Genomic DNA, 17,905 nt, shown 5'->3' with positions numbered 1-17,905 from the left:
CTGGTTTCCCGTTGACAGAGCCCGGAGCGCTGGACGTGAATGGTTATGCACATACGAAGCGTTTGCACGGGTCAGACCCGGTATGTTTCTGACTAAGCGCGTGCAACGTGTTGCGCTCGACGAAAATTTGCGCGGTTGCGCGCAACTTTCATTTTTCTTTTCTTGTCCCAGATGGAAGGGAAAACGCCATTCCGGATGTTGATCTTGTGGGATCGAGGATGATTCCTTCGCCGCACGTAGGTGTGTACGATGTATCCGCATTGAGGTTTGTTTAGCAGTCATAAGTTATCACGATTAAGTAATGGGTGGCCATTGTCAATATTCTTTATGAGATAATTGAGTAGAACTTGCGCGTTGTTGTGGCTTTTAAGCACGGTTCAACAGGAAAACCTGTGAGAATTTCGCCATCCTGCCTGCAACAGGGTATATTTCTGTTGCTTCGGTAATGTCTGAATGCAGTGCGGTCAACATTACGGTAGGCTTTTACTTTCGAGAGAGAGAGAGAGAGAGAGAGAGAGAGAGAGAGAGAGAGAGAGAGAGAGAGAGAGAGAGAGAGAGAGAGAGAGAGAGAGAGAGAGAGAGAGAGAGAGAGAGAGAGAGAGAGAGAGAGAGGTGTACTGAATGCTGAGGATGTTAGCCCCATTACCGGCAGGTCTGGCTACTTAAGTATTGAAGAAGTAAACGCGCACAAGAATCGGTATGAATTTACTGTGGTGTTACTTCGAGATATCTGGCTCCTAACTTGTGTTTTTCGCACCTATAGAACATCTAGAATTTCCGCATTATATAAAGATGAAATTTATACAGGTATGAACTTTATAAAAATGAACTCGGCATTAGGTAGATTCCGTTTCCATGGTTATTAATTTCACTCCGGGTGAAATTCTTTCTCGATGTAATTATATTGGACACAGCCAGTGACGCCGAGCGAGCTCTCGCAAATGCAAATCAGCATTTGTTGACTGGACGCAAGCATCGACATCCTCGTTGGTGACGTCCAAAAACAAGGAGGAAAAAACATGCCATTTTCCAGTAAAAATGGAAACGAAAAACAGTATTTTCGATGTTCATGTCTTTATCACCAGACACCTACATATTCCGTGTCTTCGTTGCACTTGCTCGGTTAGTCTGAATTAACCCCACACTTGCTGGCTCTCGTATACTTTCTGCGACTGACACAAACTGAAGTGTATTCTGAATGTGCGCTCCCGTTCAATCGGTCCCACCTTGTCCGGTGAAATCGGCCTGCACGGGGCACACAGCTTAACCCAACCATCGACGTCCCAACGTAAATGTGGAACCTCAAATCAGTTCACGATCACCCGCCAAGAATGCGCGAAGAACGAGCGTCGCGACCGGCTTACACACATCGATTCAGAAACAGTGCGTGCCGGCAGCCCGAAATTCAGAAGCAACTCATTCTCGATCAGATTCACTAGATGTCGCAATGCACACAGCGACCGCTATTTTCCGATCGGTGTAGGCGTCCCTAAAACGCGGGGTCGCGCTCGACGAACTCACCCCCGTTTGAAGTCCAGCGGGGCCGGCCCAGGCGATAGCTTTCGCTAACGTGATGCACTGATACATATCCTGCGCGAGCGGCTTGTTTGCCTAGCCGACGACGCGGGCGGTCGCTGTATCGGGCGGCCCCAATTTTTCCGCTCAGATGGCGGGAATGCCGCCCGTTTCTAGGTCACCCTCCACAACGGGGAGACACCGGCGAAACTGGATACTTGCTCAGCCGGAGAGAGCCCGCACGGCCAGCAGGAATGTGTGCGCTCGCGTGCGTGTCAATTAACGTACCATAAAAGCGGCATCCCCGCTGTCCCTGCTTTGTGCCCGTCGCATGAATTGGTTAGCCAGGGAACGCAGCAGCTTTGAGGATGGCGTAGCAGACGCTTTTGTGGCTGTGGAGCCTTCGGTTTGTGTACGTGCGGGCAGGTGCACATTTCCTGTTTGGTTTTGCTCGAGTATTTTTTCCCCCCTTTTTTTTAGAACAGCGGCGGGTAAGCTGCGGGAAATGGCCGCGACGGCCTTGAACGAAAGTCAAGGGAAGAAAAACACAGCAGCGTGCCAGGTTGTTTAGGGCTTTGGGTGGTTGCGCCAGAGAAATGAGATATATATATATAAGGAAAGAAACAAACAAACAAAAAAAGAGGTGGATGAAGCGAGTATATGGACCGCGTTGAATGTGGTCAGCAGACCATTATCGAGGCAGTTGCTCTTGAGCTTGTAAAAGAGCGAGGGAAAATAAACTAAAGCACGAGCGTAGACACTGTATGCGCACTCACTGTGTGCACTGCACGCAGTGCTATGTGCAAAGCGACACAAATTTTCCATACCCTACATGCACGCATGTATACGCAGACTCCCACGGGCATGGAGGAAAGAAAAGCTTAGGAGAGGCCCTGACGTCACACCCAGCGCAGCCGGAAACGCCATTTCTGTAAGTCGAATGGCGGACCATTGGCCCTGCATGCCATTGGCGGACTCTTTTTGCCACTCTCTCTCGGTGCACCTTCTCCGCCTCCTCCGTCCTGTATCGCCTCTCTTGTCGTCTGCATCTGCCAGCGCCGAGCCGGCGGAAATCAGCTGATAGGCACATAGAAGGCCGTTTTGCAGCGCGTGACGGTGAACCTAAACGCGCGGTTACACTGTTACACGTCTTCAGTGTGGCCGCAGCAGGTTTGCGAAGCGGCTCGCTCTAACAATGCCGCAATGCTCAGTGCCAGGCTGCAAGTCGCGATCGGTACCCAAGGAATTGGGCGTCACTTTCCACCGGTTAGTGCATCATTCCGCTGACAAGTATTGCTGTACATTGGTGTGCATTCATCCTTTGTTTGCAATCGCTGCCGTTTATAGGTTCCCAAGCGATGGAGAACGCCGCAAACAGTGGGCGAACGCCGTGCGGCTACCGGACTGGAAAGTGCCCAAGTTTGCGTTGCAGTTTCACTGGCAATCCCAGAGATGACTAGTCAATTAAACGGCCGTTCTATATATATAGGTAAGCAGTACTTCATGCAGATTTCACGCTAAAAAATTGTGGAATGTTTTTAACGTTGTTCGCGTGCCTTCGATAGAATTTTTTGCGAAGGAGGAGGAGGAGGAGCAGGAGGAGGAGGCAAAACGTTTTATTGAGTAAAAAAAAAATGGGAGGGTGGGTGGCGTCAATAAACTTTTTTTTCGTTCAACTTGTCTCAGTGTCAATAAATTCAAGGTGATATCAGTTGAAAACGTTCATACACTATCCTCGCAGTATGGAGCGTTGAAAAGCGAAATCCAGAGCGAGACCACAAAAAGATCCAGATTCCAGATCCAGCACTCTTCCAGTCAACAGACGGACACCTACTAAGGTAATAGGACGATGGAATTATATCAACTGGGAATCTAGCTTGCAAAAGCACTGCCGCGCATTGCCGGCCTAGCATGCAGCGGCGACAACCAAACAATCGAGTTGCGAATCGTTCGGTTGCAAGTCGCCTACGTACTGCACACCGTGTATCACTTCCCGAAAATCTACCAGACGGGTGTCCGCGCGTACGACGGGACGGCGCGTTCACGATATCTGCACTTCAATAGGCGCGTCGTGATCGCGACCGGAGCAATAGCTTGACGCGGTACAAGGTGCACTTGCAAGTAGAAATTAAATGACATATTCACATCGGCGCAGCTGTCGCAACTCGCAGTATCCTTTTCGAGTTCCGCAAGACCACAGCGCAGCAAAGCGAAGCAGCAATCTTCGCAATCGGACGACAAGGCAGGCGCTGCCTTTCCTCCATGACTGGCGAACGGCGGGCGGGCTGTTGCTAGGACGCCGTTGCTAACGCGACTTCCAATGGCCGCCAAAAACACGTGACTTCCTCCACACTTTTGCCAATGCGCGGGGATAGCTGGGGGCCTCTCCTAAGCTTTTTTTTCCTCCATGCCCACGGGCGAAGTCACCCGAGCTGCCTTCAAAGAATCAGCAAGCATTCAATTTCGAACTTGGGGTTTTCTTTGACCCTGTCTTTGCGTCATTTTTGTTTTCGGGGTCAACCAATTTCAAGTTGGGTTTCACGCGCAGAATGAGCAACCACAACCCCATTAAGGGTGCCCCCGGATGTGCTCACACCGCCGGGTATTTAATACCGTTTACCAAAACTCCATTCGCGACTGCATTCTTTTTTTTATTTTCTACCCCCCGAATATGCAGCCCCCACAGCCTAGCCTGCGAATGGCTGAGTAAGAATGTTTGATTAACCCGGCCGGAAGAAAATAAGCGCGACTAACGAAGGGATTAAAAACCGTATCCAACTACAGTAGCCGACCGATTTTTCGGACCTGGAGGGGAACGAAAAATAGTCCGAATAAAAGAGAAGTTCGAAAAATCCTATAGGAGAACTGGTGGTTCCTTGGGAAAATCCGAAATATCCAGCAAAACCGAATTTTCGTAGTCCGAAAAAACGGTCGGCTACTAGTTCGTCAGCGACGAACGATCGTATACCTGTCCACCGTAAAATGTAAAACGTATACAAACACGGACATACGTGCGGCGATAAAAACTGATTGAAAGGCATCATTTTCGTTCCAGTTACCCTGCCTTATGCCGTACAATATGAATGAATGTTCGTGGTTATTTGCGATCACTCCGTAAGTAAAGAGGGAAACTAACAAACGGGAAAGTTTTTCGTCGGCGAGGAGAAAAATAAGTTTCGGAAAGTCAGGCATCGTTGGTGGTGGCTTCTTGTAAAGTAAAGAGCAAAACGGGGTTCTAAGAGTGGCGATTACCTTTTGGTGATCCGTGGGTCCAGTGTTAGCGAGTTCGAAACCAACTAAAACAAAAGTGAGAAGTTTATGGTCGATGGAGTGGCTGACAACATTCTTACTTTAGTCCTTGATTCATTGAACACGTATCGGTTAGCTTCTTTTTCTGCTTATCTAGAACAGCCGGTGCTGACACAGGTTGTAGGCCGTTGCGTAGGCGTGAATTTTAAGCTTAAACCGTTCAATGGCACTCTCAGCCAATTCCTTCATACCTTTTAATCTCACAGAAACGTACCTTGCCTCTAGTCAGCCCTGCAACTTATTCGTGGGGCAGACCCGAGCCCTACAGAGGTGCGCGTACACAAATCACACCAAGGAAAGGTGCTAACTGTATCTATCTGTTACACCGCAGCAGTTTTGAGGCATCTCATTTGCGCGAGAACCACTGTAGAGTTGTTTATTTCATGTATTATCAGTACCGAACCACTTGTGGTCTACTCATAACACAATGAGGCATTTGTTTTTGACCTGTATTCATATCACACCTCTTGTCCGCATATAGCTTTTATATTGATATATACTAGAGTAAAAACGGCCGTTGAGTGCCTTGCCGCGATTGGGGCCGGCATAACAGCTGACAGCGTTCTATTACTGCTTGGCCTGGCTTGCAACATGGCTTTTTGTCGTTTCCGACGACAAAGGCAGCAACAACAAAGGCAGCCTTAAATATTCTTTTTTTCGCCTTGCACAAAGCTTCAAAAAATCTTTGGCGAACTAATCTTTCGAGAGTTATCCCTTTGTACTGATAAAACGACTTTTAACAACAGTCTTTTAACAACAGTCTTTTAACAACAATATTGTGGCCCTTACAGCCACAGGAAACTTTCGAACTTGTCCATGAGCCATTCCAAGTAAAAGCTGAACGTTTCTCTACGGTCTACTACGCCAGGATTGTTGAAGCGCAACTCGGCAATACACTGCGCTAGATTTCCCCCCAATGTTCATTAGTATGACATTCCTTACTGCTCGCGACTACCGAAGCCAAGCAGATAGAGGGTGCTAACTGTGCCATAGAGAGATGTTCTACGATAAATTTATTTGGCTTGGGCCGGTTCTGCCCACTCGCCAAACTCCGTGTTTTCTGAGGACTGAACCCGGGCCTCACACGCATTTTTTTCTCGCATTCCTATTCGATTTTTATGAGTATTGTCCCCAAAAATTCTTCTCACACCCAAGGAGGAATCAATAAGGAGTGTATCATCATCACCATCATCATCATCATCATCATCATCATCATCATCATCATCATCATCATCATCATCATCATCATCATTAACGCCCACTGCAGGGCAAAGGAACATCCAATTATCCCCGTCCTGTGTTAACTGCGACCAATGTATCCTCGAAATTTTTATCTCATCTGCCCATCTCACTTTCTTCCGCCCCCTGCCACGCTTGCCTTCTCTAGGAATCCACTCTGTTACCCTTAATGACCAACGGTTATCTTGCCTTCGCATTACATGCCCTGCCCACGTCCATTTCTTCTTCTTAATTTCTACTAGTATGTCCTTAACACGCGTTTGTTCCCTGACCCACTCCGCTTTCTTCTTGTCCCTTAATGTTACACCTATAACTTCCGTTCGATTGCTCGCTCAGTCGTCCTCAATTTAAGTTGAACCCCGTTAGTGAGCCTCCAAGTTTCTGCCCCGTATGTGAGTACCGGTAAGATGCAGCTGTCATACACTTTCTTCTTCAGGGACAATGGTAGGCTGCCACTCATCATCTGAGAATGCCTGCCGAATGCACTCCATCCTATTCTTATCCTACTAATTATCTCTGCCTCATGCTTGGGATCCGGGTTCACAACTTGGCCTATGTAGATATATTCGTTTACCACTTCCACTGCCTCGCCACCTATCTCAAACCGCTCTGCTGTCCCGAGGTTATTGATCATTACTTTAGTTTTCTGCATATTAGTTTTTAAGGAGTGTATAGTAGGAGAATAAACGGATATTGAGGCGCCCATCTACGTAGGCTACACCGCGTCAGGGGCCGCAAATAGGGCGTGATGCGGACTGGGCTAATACTCACTCAACTGACGGAACGGCCAGTGCGCAGCGTAGGCGTGGGGCAAACCGAGGTTGCAGACAGGTAGGAAAGCGCTCTCCGGGGATGGCACGGAAGGTGCGCGCGGCACCGTGACGCCGTATTCCGAGACGGACCGAGACGGGCGACTCGGTGTGTACACCGCGACGCACGAGAATCGTAAAGCGCTGGTCTGCCGCAATCACGCCCTATGTCGCAGCGTCTGTACAGAGGCCGGCCCCTCGACCTTGCACGTGGAGCACTTCATTCGCGTATTCGCCGCCTCCGCTGGCTCACCTGTTTTTGTTTTACCTCGGTTGGCCAACGCCAGGTAAATAGAAAAGAAGGAAATGAGTACAAAAACAAAAAAAAAAGGCACGAAACCGACCCATCTTTCCCGGTCTCACAGCGGGATTCGCGCCGCGCTGCTTAATATGCGCGTGGTACTTTGCCAAGTTTCGTTTTGCCTGTTTTCGCGAAGAAAAGGATCTGAGGAGCCGCGACGTGGCGAAAGCGCGTCTAGACGTGGCAAACTGGGGAGTCGGAAATGTGTATAGCTGCAAATATTGCCGCGATGGTTTCGTGGCGCTGAACCAATGTAAGACTGTTTACAGAGTAAAGTTTATTCAGTTCAACTCAATTAGCAGAAAATAATACAGTCAACAAAGCCGCCGAGCAAATATATTTCTCTCGGCGGCGTTGTGCTCTATTTTTTATTGTAAAAAAAAAAAAACAGCAGAAGGTCACCATTACAATTCGGCTATTGAAGACAGTTTATCATCCCAGAAATACACGAAGATTAGCTTTTTCACGATATTCCGTGGTTGGACCAGCGAAACCTTCTTAAATATTTTTTTCTCATCGGAGAACATGAACAGCCCGCATTCCCGCTCGAGTGGCTACCCTGCGATTTAGGAAAACGATGACAAAATATTCCGACCGTAAACGTAATCAAACAGATATAAAAACGACAATTTGGCAAAGCTATGGTCTGTGCGACCTTAAATACCAGTAAACTATATTGCCAAACTTCACTTTTGCTTGAATGCCTGAAAAATTTAGATTGTGAATAATAAAAATGCTTACACATCATTTGTTCTGTCGCAAGGTGTAATTTATTACAACCGTTTGTACTTCGACGTAACATAAAGGAAAATCCGGCTGCCGCCTTAACACTCCCCTTCGTGAACATCGAAACAAGTTTGAGTCGAACACGCCTGCCTGGGATGTTTTTGCGCAGCCTTGCTTGTGAAATGTAATCAGTCGTTTACCAGGAACAATTACAATTATCCGTAAAGTGGACAACGCCTTTCCCGCGACTAGGAAGGCTATCACACATTAAAGTTGGCCTTCACCAGAATTAATAACAAAAGGAAATCGCCACCCGAACAGAGTTAAACTCTATAACAATGCCCTATTTTTTCAGCCTCCCTTAAACACAGATAACAGATAAAGATGTATTTTTAGTAATCCCTGCTTCTGGGTGCATACTGCGATATGTGTTGTTACACTGATTCTCTTGCCTGTATCACTAACCCGTGACCTTTGTTTCGTTCTCTCTTTTAAGGGATCGGGCTGTCGGCGTCCCCTGCCGTCGTCGTCGCTTCATGTAGTCACGGTACTAAAACACCGGGACCCTAATTTTCCAACGCCTCGCACTAGAACGTGACGCGTACTGAAAGAACACACCGGCACACTCGTTTTCCAACGCCTCGCGCTAGTAGTAGAAGTAAAGTCCTTTATTGGGAAGGGAAGGCCGGTTGGCCAGAGGGGGAAAAGGGGAGTAGCAGGAAGGGAGGAATAACAATTCTTGAATATTCAAGGGTCGGGCAGGCAGCTTCTAATTGAGGATCTAATTGTCCAGTTTGAGGTGCCGCGTGGGTTGTAGGCCCCGGCTCACACTACTGGAACCAGACAGCTCTCAAGGGAAAAAGTGCCTAGTGCGGCGATAAATTGGGGGTCATGGTATGGGGGGGTCATCTAGTGAAGAACCATGGGGGAGTGCACTTTGGAGGATATATCGATAGTCTGAGAATGCAGCGCCGTGCCAGATTAAATTGATTAGGTCCGCGGTAGGAGTCGCTGAACAGTGCGGACAACGTGGGGGTGGTGACTTCCCAGGGTGAATCCATTGGGTATGATTTGAGGAATGCGAGCAGCGTTAACAAGAGTCTTAAGAACGCTTCGTGCTTAAAAGACACGAGACTTTTACAGCAAAGTACCCCCCAACGGTTTAATCTCCGTTGGCAAAAACGCCTAGTCGCCAAGAATACACTTATGCACAGCATGCTTCGCCTCTCCCGAGGTTTTACGTTAGTGGATATGGCCCGGGATTTTTTCAGACTACGACCACTGCCGAGTTTACCTGTTGCCGTGATTTGTCCTCCCGATTCTTGTGCTAATGGGAATGCGGGAGGCGAAAACACGTCGTACGCTACGATTTCTGCTTCCCTTCATACACTGCTATCGCAGACCGCCCTGACTTGCTCCTGATTTTGCCCTTATGGGTGCGTACGCAAATGGGACGGAGAAATCAGGGGAGGGGGGGGGGTCCTCCCGTATTATGTGAGGAGGACGGAGAGGTTACTCTGCCTAAAGCGAGGAGAGAAGGGATAACGGCATCGTGATCGCAATCTTAATGAAAGGCGGTGCCGTCAAACCCCGCCTCTCTCCCTAACGTGAAGGACGGGAATTAGGAACGAGCTGGTAATATTGCTTTTCTCTAGAGACACTGATGTACGTCAGGCGAAAAGCAAAAACGCCCGTGTGTACGAGATTTCGGCGCACGATAAAGATCCCCAGGAGGTCAAAATGAATCCGGAGCCCTCCACCACGGCGCGCTTCATCGCCTGCGTTGCGTCGGCGCGTTAAACCCTACAGTCAATCAATCAATCTGGGGCGGTATTCTCGAGTTTTGTCCCTTTTGCGTCTCTTTCAAAAGTGTCCCTTTTGGCAAGCCCTGATTGGCTAAAAGCAAACAACCGGAAGTGACGTAACGCCAGCGCGGTAAACCTACTGCCAGCGCTCACTGCTTAACTGGAAGTACGTCACGAGGAAGGGGCGCAAAAGGGACGTTTTCAAAAGGGACAGTTACGAGAATACCACCCCTGATGTACATTACCCCACTGCCGTAAATGCAGAAATTATGAGAGGAATTCTGACCCAATTCTTTACTCAGGACAGAGACGCCCCCGCAGATGCGCACGCACAAGTCAAATCATTTAGGAGTAACGTTTTCAGTATTAAAAAAATATGTCGTAGACATAATTTCTTGAGAAATTGGATTAGTTCTAACTTCTAAGCATGGACACCTACTTCCGTCCAGCTCTGCATGGTTCCGGACGGCTCTAACGAAGTCGGAAGAGGAAAGTCCGACGTCGTACGAGTTTGCGGAAGAAGTAGAGGACATATGGGTTGGAAATCCTGTCGGCTGACCAGATATGAAACCCACAGAAGTAAAAAAAGTAAGAAAAATATCGAATGATTTGATTTAAAGCAATTGCAAGTAAGAGTAAGATTCGTGATATGCTGCTCGCCTACGTTTAGCATCGCATTATACTTGTGTTCGCGCTTCTGAGACGCTTTTATTGTGAATGCGATAGATTGGTCTACGTCGCAAAGGGTTTTTAAAAATAGTACATATTTTTTTATTTTCATTTATTAAAATACTCTTGAGGCCCCAAAACACATTACATAGGGGGCATACAATTCGTACGAGGTATACGTCAACTCCTGTAGAAAAGACTGCATAAAGCAGTTCTCGAAACGGCTTACGACCAATTTCTCCGTGAAATATACGAAAAAAATATCAGTGCTGGAGAGAGAGAGAGAAAAAAAAATGTTTATTGAAAAAGGAGAAGAGGTCGGCCTGAGAAATCGATCTTGGGCCTGCTACTTCCCTCTGGGGGGAGGGTACTGGGGACAGAAAGAGAAAGGAATGAATATGGAAGGTATGGGGAATGACAATGAAAGCGACAAATGAACTATGTACAAGCAGTAAAACCAATAAACGTCTCACGTACAACGGGGCGCTGAATCAGATGACAGGCCCCTCACGCGCAGGTGGGGCCGTGGAAGACAATACTCAGAAGGGGATCTGACATCACTCTTTATCAGGCCACTTCGCCATCTTAGGTATTTCTATGCAGCCCAATATCACTTACATTCTTCTCTGCTACTCATTCTCTTCTCCGCGGCTACTTCCCGCAGGATGCGAGCTGATCAGGCACGCAAACGCCGAAGGAGGCGGCGGACGCCACGAAATTTGTCTCAAATCAACCGTGGCAACGAAATAACACTAACGCTCCATGGACTTCCGCCGGGCTTTTGTTGCGTGACCAATAGATGGAGCATGTCAACAAAAGTTTCGCGTCGCTGTGCAGATGTGTGTCGATCGGTCAAGAGAGCGAGCGGCGGAAGAGAAGATAACGAGATAGTGATGAGAGCTCGTGCAGAGTGCTGAATTCGCGCAATGGTGCCGACATTGCCAGGGCGACGTCAAGTCGAAACGCGCTTTGCCACCTGAATCTGCATGCGCAGGGCTGCAAAACAGAAAGCCGGAGCGAGGCGCCTGCATCGGGCCGAGCCTCAAATTCGCGAGGGAGAGGGACGAGCGGCTCTCACATTCTTAAAGATCCACCAGTGGATCTTTCATTGTTTTCTTTCAGGGGCGAAACACCTTAGGACCTCGCTTTGTCCGGGGCTTTGGATTGGATTGGATTTGGATTGAATTTGGATTGGATTTGATTTGGATTTGGATTGAATTTGGGTTGGATTGGATTGGATTAAACTGAAATGTATCGGATTTGATTGGATTGAATTGGAATTGTATATACTGTACACACGTGTTGTCACTCATTTACATACGCGGGTCGGCAATACCACGGTTGATTTATGGTAAGAATGATCACCAGTGCTTCGCCCGCTCGTCGTGATTCACTTCGTGGAGATGCGTGATTTTTTTTTTTTTTTTTGTGAAATGCACCGGGGATTGTAGGCACCTCTCCGAAGCACTCTTTCCTCCTTGTGTGGGGGTCTCCGACAGTAGGGCTCTGGCTACCGAGGTGTAGCATGCGGGGTTGACGAAGCCTCGGCAGGTCCATAACGGGCGTTTTGTAGTGCTTGCTGAGGCTAGTGTTTCAGAAACCGTGTCATCAATCAGGAAGATCAGACCTGAGTCAAAGGAGTTGAAACAGGGCCACCTTAAAGGAACCATGCAACACTTTCGATAAAAGCTTTCACTCTTTCTTTCGCGTCTGGAAGCACTGCGAAACCTACAGTTATTGCCAGCACGGAGCGGCACTACGTGATTTGCTCGTCGCACCTGCAGATTCGCCTTCCGTTTCTGCTTTGTTCTTGTGGCTTTATTTTTAAAGTTGCTATCGAAAAGCGTTCTTTGCTGCAACTGAAGGAAAACCGGCCAACAGTCGCAACATGGCCTCAGTGACGTAATTCAGGCCGTATAAGAACGTCAAGACCGAGAAAGAGAGAAAAACCTTTTGAGCAAGCTTACAAGTTATCTGATGGGCTTAGAGCAGTGATTTCTGGCTGAGGTACTTTGGGACCCCCTAGTCTAAGTACTGGGTGTCTTAGGTGACTACGTCCTGCAAGCATTTAAGGTTTCAAAAAAAAAAAAAAAGTTGAAGAAGCATTGCAGGGTCCTTTTAACTCGAGACATGCGGAGCAAGACCTCTTTCCAGTGACCGAGCACAATAGCGACATAAATCCCACTCGGTGGAAGTGGGGCGTGGGGCTTTGGATGTCAGAAAAGCAGCAATGCTATCCTGGCAGCAGCGTAGCTTCGGAAACACCACTTAGTTAATACTTAAAGTACACCAGCAAGAACTGTTATGTTAAAGAGACCGACCAGCTCCATTCTCGCAACCATAATGCGCTCGTGGTTGTCGGCGTGTTCTGAACGCGTATACGGCTTTCGTCCATCCGAAGGCTTATAATAAGCCCCTTGTTTATGCCCTACCATAGACTCTATCGTTTGATGCGTCCTCACGACAGATGCTCCGCAGAAGCTGGAAGCTTGCCCGCATTGAAGCAAGCTACATTGACGGGGCTCACATTTTTTTTATTGTTTGTTGATTTTTTTTTGCTAGACTACGGTTTTAGCTTTGGCCCGCACGCACAGATGGCGGGGTGGCGCGGCGAAACGCTATACGGCTCCCGTAATACGACGACGAAAAAAAGAGACGCACATGTCGGAAGTGCCCGCGCCTCGGATGGTGGGAAGGGGGAAGGGGAGTTGATACGACCGCGCTCCTTCATGAGGCGGCAATTAGAACTTCTAAGGAGTCGCACCGGATAGCATGGCGTCGCGGGGCACGGATGGAGAGGGGGTGGTGTGCCCCAGACGACGCGCGCGAAGTTTTTCTCGCGGCTAATCTTTGACCTCGACGGTCGACGTTGGCGCTGCCTGCCTGGCCAAGCATCGCGCAACCATCCATACTATACGTCCCACGGAAATACGCCCCAACAACATGTGACGCTGCTGCCCGGAGACAATTGAATGTTGTGTTTCGGAAGAAGAACGACTTCGAGGAGCGGCTTCGAAATGTTGATGCACGCCCAGACAGCTGTCTTCGCGTTCTTCGTTGTGCAGGGAGTCTCCGGTGTCGTATACAACCGCGAACTCAGCGGGGGACAAGCGGATGACAGCAGGAGAGGTATGGCCATCTCGAAAGCATGAGGGTACTGACATGTTCTGCGACGTTCAGTTAAGAGAAGTCGGTAGACACGCGAGTGTATTTCCATAGGTGTGCGTGTTGCGTGCCGCGCGAAATGTATGTGTGTCTTTTGTAACGTGCTCTTCCGCCGGCAGTTAAAAAACCAAGAAAATGCCGAGCTCTCGTGTGTGCGCCTCACGGCGACCGCGCAGCGCCCCCGGTGCATGTTTGTCAAGCCAGCATACCCACTTAGGGAGATTGGCCAAGATTGGCGAAGAGAGCTCCAGTGTTCGCCGTAATCGTGGCAACACTTGCTCGGAACGAGAAAGACGGGTCATAGCGTACGACACTCCAAGGTGATGTCCAATGATTATCACTTACAAAAAAATGAAGGACGCTCACACTTATAGCAATAATGATGGAGTAAAGGTCGTTGCGGAAGCAGCGAAGAAGCAAATCGGCTGCAATCATGGAGTTAAACCGTCGTGATGGTCGTGAAAGTTGCGCACAGCTTCGCTACCTTTAAGTCTTACGCATTGGTGTGAGCTTCCTTCATTTTTTCCCTCCTCCTTTTGGGGGGGAGGGGCGTATCGTTTGATCACTGCTGGCAGCACGTATACGTTACAGATGCAAACAAATTTTTTAACGACCGAACAAAAACAGGTTTTTAATTGCATGGTTCAATTGTTTTCTCGTTTATCGTCTAGCTTTGTTCTCAATATTACAGCTCTTTCCAAGAATAATTGCCTTTATGAGCGCAGAAAGCCAGTGGAACAATGGCTATGAGAAAAGATAATTGTATTGACGCCACCCGGGAATAGTAAATATGCACACAAATACGTTAGGACTCACTTATATACTTATATATTAGCATGAAAGAAAACTGAAAAAATTGTAAGTTGTGAACAATGGATGATTGGAAAAGTAGTCACGTGTAAGTCAACATCATTTCTGCATCCACACGACACTGTCTGTTATATGTTTTTGTCCAACTGGTGAGAATAAATGAGGGCTGTGGTGTGTTTTCACACACACACGCAAAAATTAGTTTTCAGCGCTTGTTTTATAGCTGTAGGAGTGGAGGAGGAGGAACGTTATGGCGTATGGGATGGTGCAATGATTGGGATGGTGTCATGACCTTTTGACAGCGTCATGAGGGTGTTGTTATGGATACGTTATGGCTGCGTCCTGGTTCGTCAAACCGGTTATCTGCTTTATTATTGGAAGTTTGTGTGGCCTGAAATTGGCGCAGCCGAAATGCTTATTTCGGTTCAAAAATATTTCTGTCGATTCAGAACTATGCGCCCAAAACATTGCTACTCGAACATTCCTACTTTCTCTCAAAAACTACGCACCTAGCGCTTCAAGACTACAGTTAGAATCAGTCAGCCAATGAGGAAGATACCTGCACTACTCTCCTCCCCATCTCATAAGATGTTGGCGTATATATACATCCATGTCCACATCACCTGTTCCCCTTTGCAGAAGAAAGCAGGTGGAGACTGCTTTCTCCTGCGCAATCTGAGAGGCTGTTCTCTATGCCCGAAGACGTTGTAACTGCACTTAATTTCACTATCTGCACGCCAAACTATGGAGGCCACACGTACAGGCACGGACAAATGAAATTCGAACACGAAAATATGAACCAGAACACGCAAATTTGAAAAAAAAAAAAAAAAAAACTTTCCGTGGACGTCTAATAATGTCCCGAGATTGGTATATTTGGAAAGCCACTTTTCCCTCCTAATTAATTCACGCGTCAATTTGACTTGCCTGGAAAGAAATAGCGCTATTTGTGCGTTCTGGTTCATAGTTTTGTGATCGCGTTTCATTTGCCCATGACTATAGAGCTCTCACCTAATAGTCGTCTTATTCGCCGTGGCATTCTAAGGCGGCCGGCGTACCGGGGCAGTTCCATATGTAGAGCGCTTGGGAGGGAACTCAAATGTCCTACTCAGTCCCAAGGGTGATCTCTGCGTAAGAGGTCAACGCAGCACTACAGGCTGTCGCGTCAGACACTTGTTTCCCCCACAAATCTCTACCCGGAGAGCACGAACGTCATTTACGTGCTCTCCAGACGAGTAAATTTACCCATCATATCCGGCTTCACCTTTTCAACCGACAGAACTCCCCGCTTTGCCGATTTTGCGGAGAACCCGGAACGCTACGCCATGTGGTCGGTGGGTGTGACCAATCCCCACTGATCCCTCCCAGCCTCCAACTTTCTACTGTCGAGCTTTGGGGGAGTGCCTTGGCGAGCACCGGCCTGGACGACCAACTTCGGCTGGCACAAAGGGCTGTCGATGCTTCCCGCGCTCAAGGCATCCTGGACTGAGGACGCCTCCTTCAAGCTTCAGTACAACCCCCCCCTGTTGATTTAAATAAACGTTTATTCTCTCTCTCTCTCGCAAGGGTGGAACTGTGAGTGCTCCCTAGAGGGGTGAGGGAGGGGGGCGTTGGGAAGTTTTTTTTTCCCATTGATATGATAATGATGTTCCTGTAGACGATAACAATAACCTTTGTCTACCTAGTAATATTGATAAAAATATAACCAATAAAAAGTGGCCGCGTATCTGCTCACTTCGTTGCAAATGTCGACGAAAGACGATAGTCGTCTGGCGCCCCTGCCGAGTAAATGTCCCCCTTTTCTTTCCAGCTCACCTCATATTGTTCCTCTCCCGCCTCGCTCCTCCAAAGATAAACACGCTAGCGGTTTTCTCAAGCCAATTTAAATTTACCGCGTTCCACCACTCCACGCCGAATGCCTCGATGCCAGCGCTGCCTCACGGCGGAGACGCGACTTAATCGAGGCACCCGACTTACTCCACGTGCGTTCCAAGCGGAACGCGAAAACTACCTAGTAGAACCTTTCGTTACTGTTGCCGTTTGATTTTTTAAGATTCCGCCAGGTAAAACGCGGGCGACCGCTTTTGTATTTTTCTGGGCGCATCTTTCTTTAGATCAGCCATTCGTGTATCTTTAATAAAGAAAAGACTGCGAATATCACTTATGTGTTGATGTCTTGCCCCAGATAAGCGGAATATTTTGTTCTTGTTCAATAATGTTGACAAATATGAACATTGCCACTGGACTTGGCCGTTATGCTTGGCTGTGGGTATATAAACCTACTGTGCAGCATCTATTTTACTTCGGCCGGGTGGCTAAGTCGAGGGACAGACAGACAGACAGACAGACAGACAGACAGACAGACAGACAGACATACATACAGACAGACCAAAATTTTTGTGTTCAAGTATCTCGAGAAGACTACCGTGATTAATAATCAATGATGTTTATTTAAGCGCTTAGGGACAGCCAATACACCTTTATGGGCGCCGCAAAGATGGTAATTTCTTCAGTCATTTATAAATCGCCCGCCGCCCTCCTTCATATCCTGCATGGCTCAGACCCCAACCTTCTATTCAGCCGGCCTCCGCAGAATGCCACGGTGAGTTAGATTGAGCTTAGCCAAGAGCTGTACATGTAGCCTCCACAATGCTGCACGCAGCTTCTGAAATGAACCAAAGGTTCTTACGAAACCCGGCGTCTCTGTTCAACGCATGCAGGATCTTCCACCCCGATGCTGGGTTGCAAGGAGCTTCGCTCCAAGCGCTACATCTCGGACGGCCAGTGCACGTCGGCGCGGCCGTTGGTCGAGGTGGTGTGCGCCGGGGCCTGCCTGCCGCTCGACCAGCTGCCCTGGTACTCGAACGGCTCTCCCACGGCCGCCGCAGCGGGAGGCTGGAGATGCGAACCCGGCGCCATGCGGCTCAAGCGCGTGCATCTGCTCTGCCCGAACGGCGAGCGACAGAGCTACCGGGTGCCCGTCGTGCGCGCCTGCAAGTGCGTCCGGAACCTCGAGCACGCCACGCACGGCTCGTGATGAGGGAGAGAGAAATGCGATACTCCCCCTTGGCATCATCTTGTACACTCCGCCTGCTTTTTGACTGGAGTGTTCGCTGTAGACGGAGAGCGAGGATTTGATGTGAGTGCTCTCGTGAGCACCCAGTACAGCACGCTCACGTCACTGTTACTCCGAATCAGACTTGGCCAGACGGTAGAGCTTTATTTTTATATCGGCTGTTAGAAACAACAAATGAAACAAAAAAAGGAGGGTGAGTTTCCAAAATAAAATCATGGTCGTATTTATTTCAAGCTGCTATTGCGACAAGTTTACTTGCCTGTGTGTCTACAGTACAATGGAAACAATGTAAGGATTAACATGGATTTACAGGTACTATGAAATTTAACCTTAGTTACCAATTGTCAGCGTAGACTCTATATCGTACGCTACCTCGCAACTTGATCTCGAAATAGTGGGGAGGGGCGAGGTTGAAATTCTGGTTTAAAGGGATAAAGGTTTAAAGGTATTCTTACAAGACACGCCACGGCCTTCGATTTCC

The 17,905-nt window shown here is 48.3% G+C and overlaps 2 protein-coding genes across 2 annotated transcripts in view; one reads left to right on the top strand and one right to left on the bottom strand.

Moving 5' to 3' along the window:
* LOC144178538 (sodium-dependent phosphate transport protein 2B-like) overlaps positions 1 to 6,981 on the bottom strand; it is a 102,588-nt gene extending 95,607 nt beyond the window's left edge. The window contains exon 1 of the mRNA XM_077706472.1: positions 6,835 to 6,981. The gene's annotated coding sequence lies outside the window, so the exon portion shown is untranslated. The remainder of the gene's footprint in view (positions 1 to 6,834) is intronic.
* Positions 28 to 17,651, top strand: LOC144178541 (sclerostin domain-containing protein 1-like). Its single transcript, XM_077706476.1, has 3 exons — positions 28 to 80; positions 172 to 240; positions 17,069 to 17,651. The coding sequence occupies exons 2-3, from the start codon at positions 219 to 221 to the stop codon at positions 17,383 to 17,385; spliced, it is 339 nt and encodes a 112-aa protein (XP_077562602.1). The 5' UTR covers positions 28 to 80; positions 172 to 218; the 3' UTR covers positions 17,386 to 17,651.
* The last annotated feature ends 254 nt before the right edge of the window (positions 17,652 to 17,905 follow it).

Source organism: Haemaphysalis longicornis, unplaced genomic scaffold (genome assembly GCF_048455015.1).
Source record: "Haemaphysalis longicornis isolate Haplotype H1 unplaced genomic scaffold, Haemaphysalis longicornis Haplotype H1 scaffold_4, whole genome shotgun sequence".
In the NCBI taxonomy this organism is placed as follows: Eukaryota; Metazoa; Arthropoda; class Arachnida; order Ixodida; family Ixodidae; genus Haemaphysalis; species Haemaphysalis longicornis.
This window is presented reverse-complemented; position numbering and strand designations above follow the sequence as displayed.

What these genes read in the sequence shown, in the direction of transcription:
- LOC144178541 (XM_077706476.1), top strand. Translation starts at nt 219, where the DNA reads ATGATTCCTTCGCCGCACGTAG. An exon ending in GATTCCTTCGCCGCACGTAG is followed by an intron (nt 241 to 17,068) that starts GTGTGTACGATG and finishes CAACGCATGCAG; the next exon opens with GATCTTCCACCCCGATGCTG.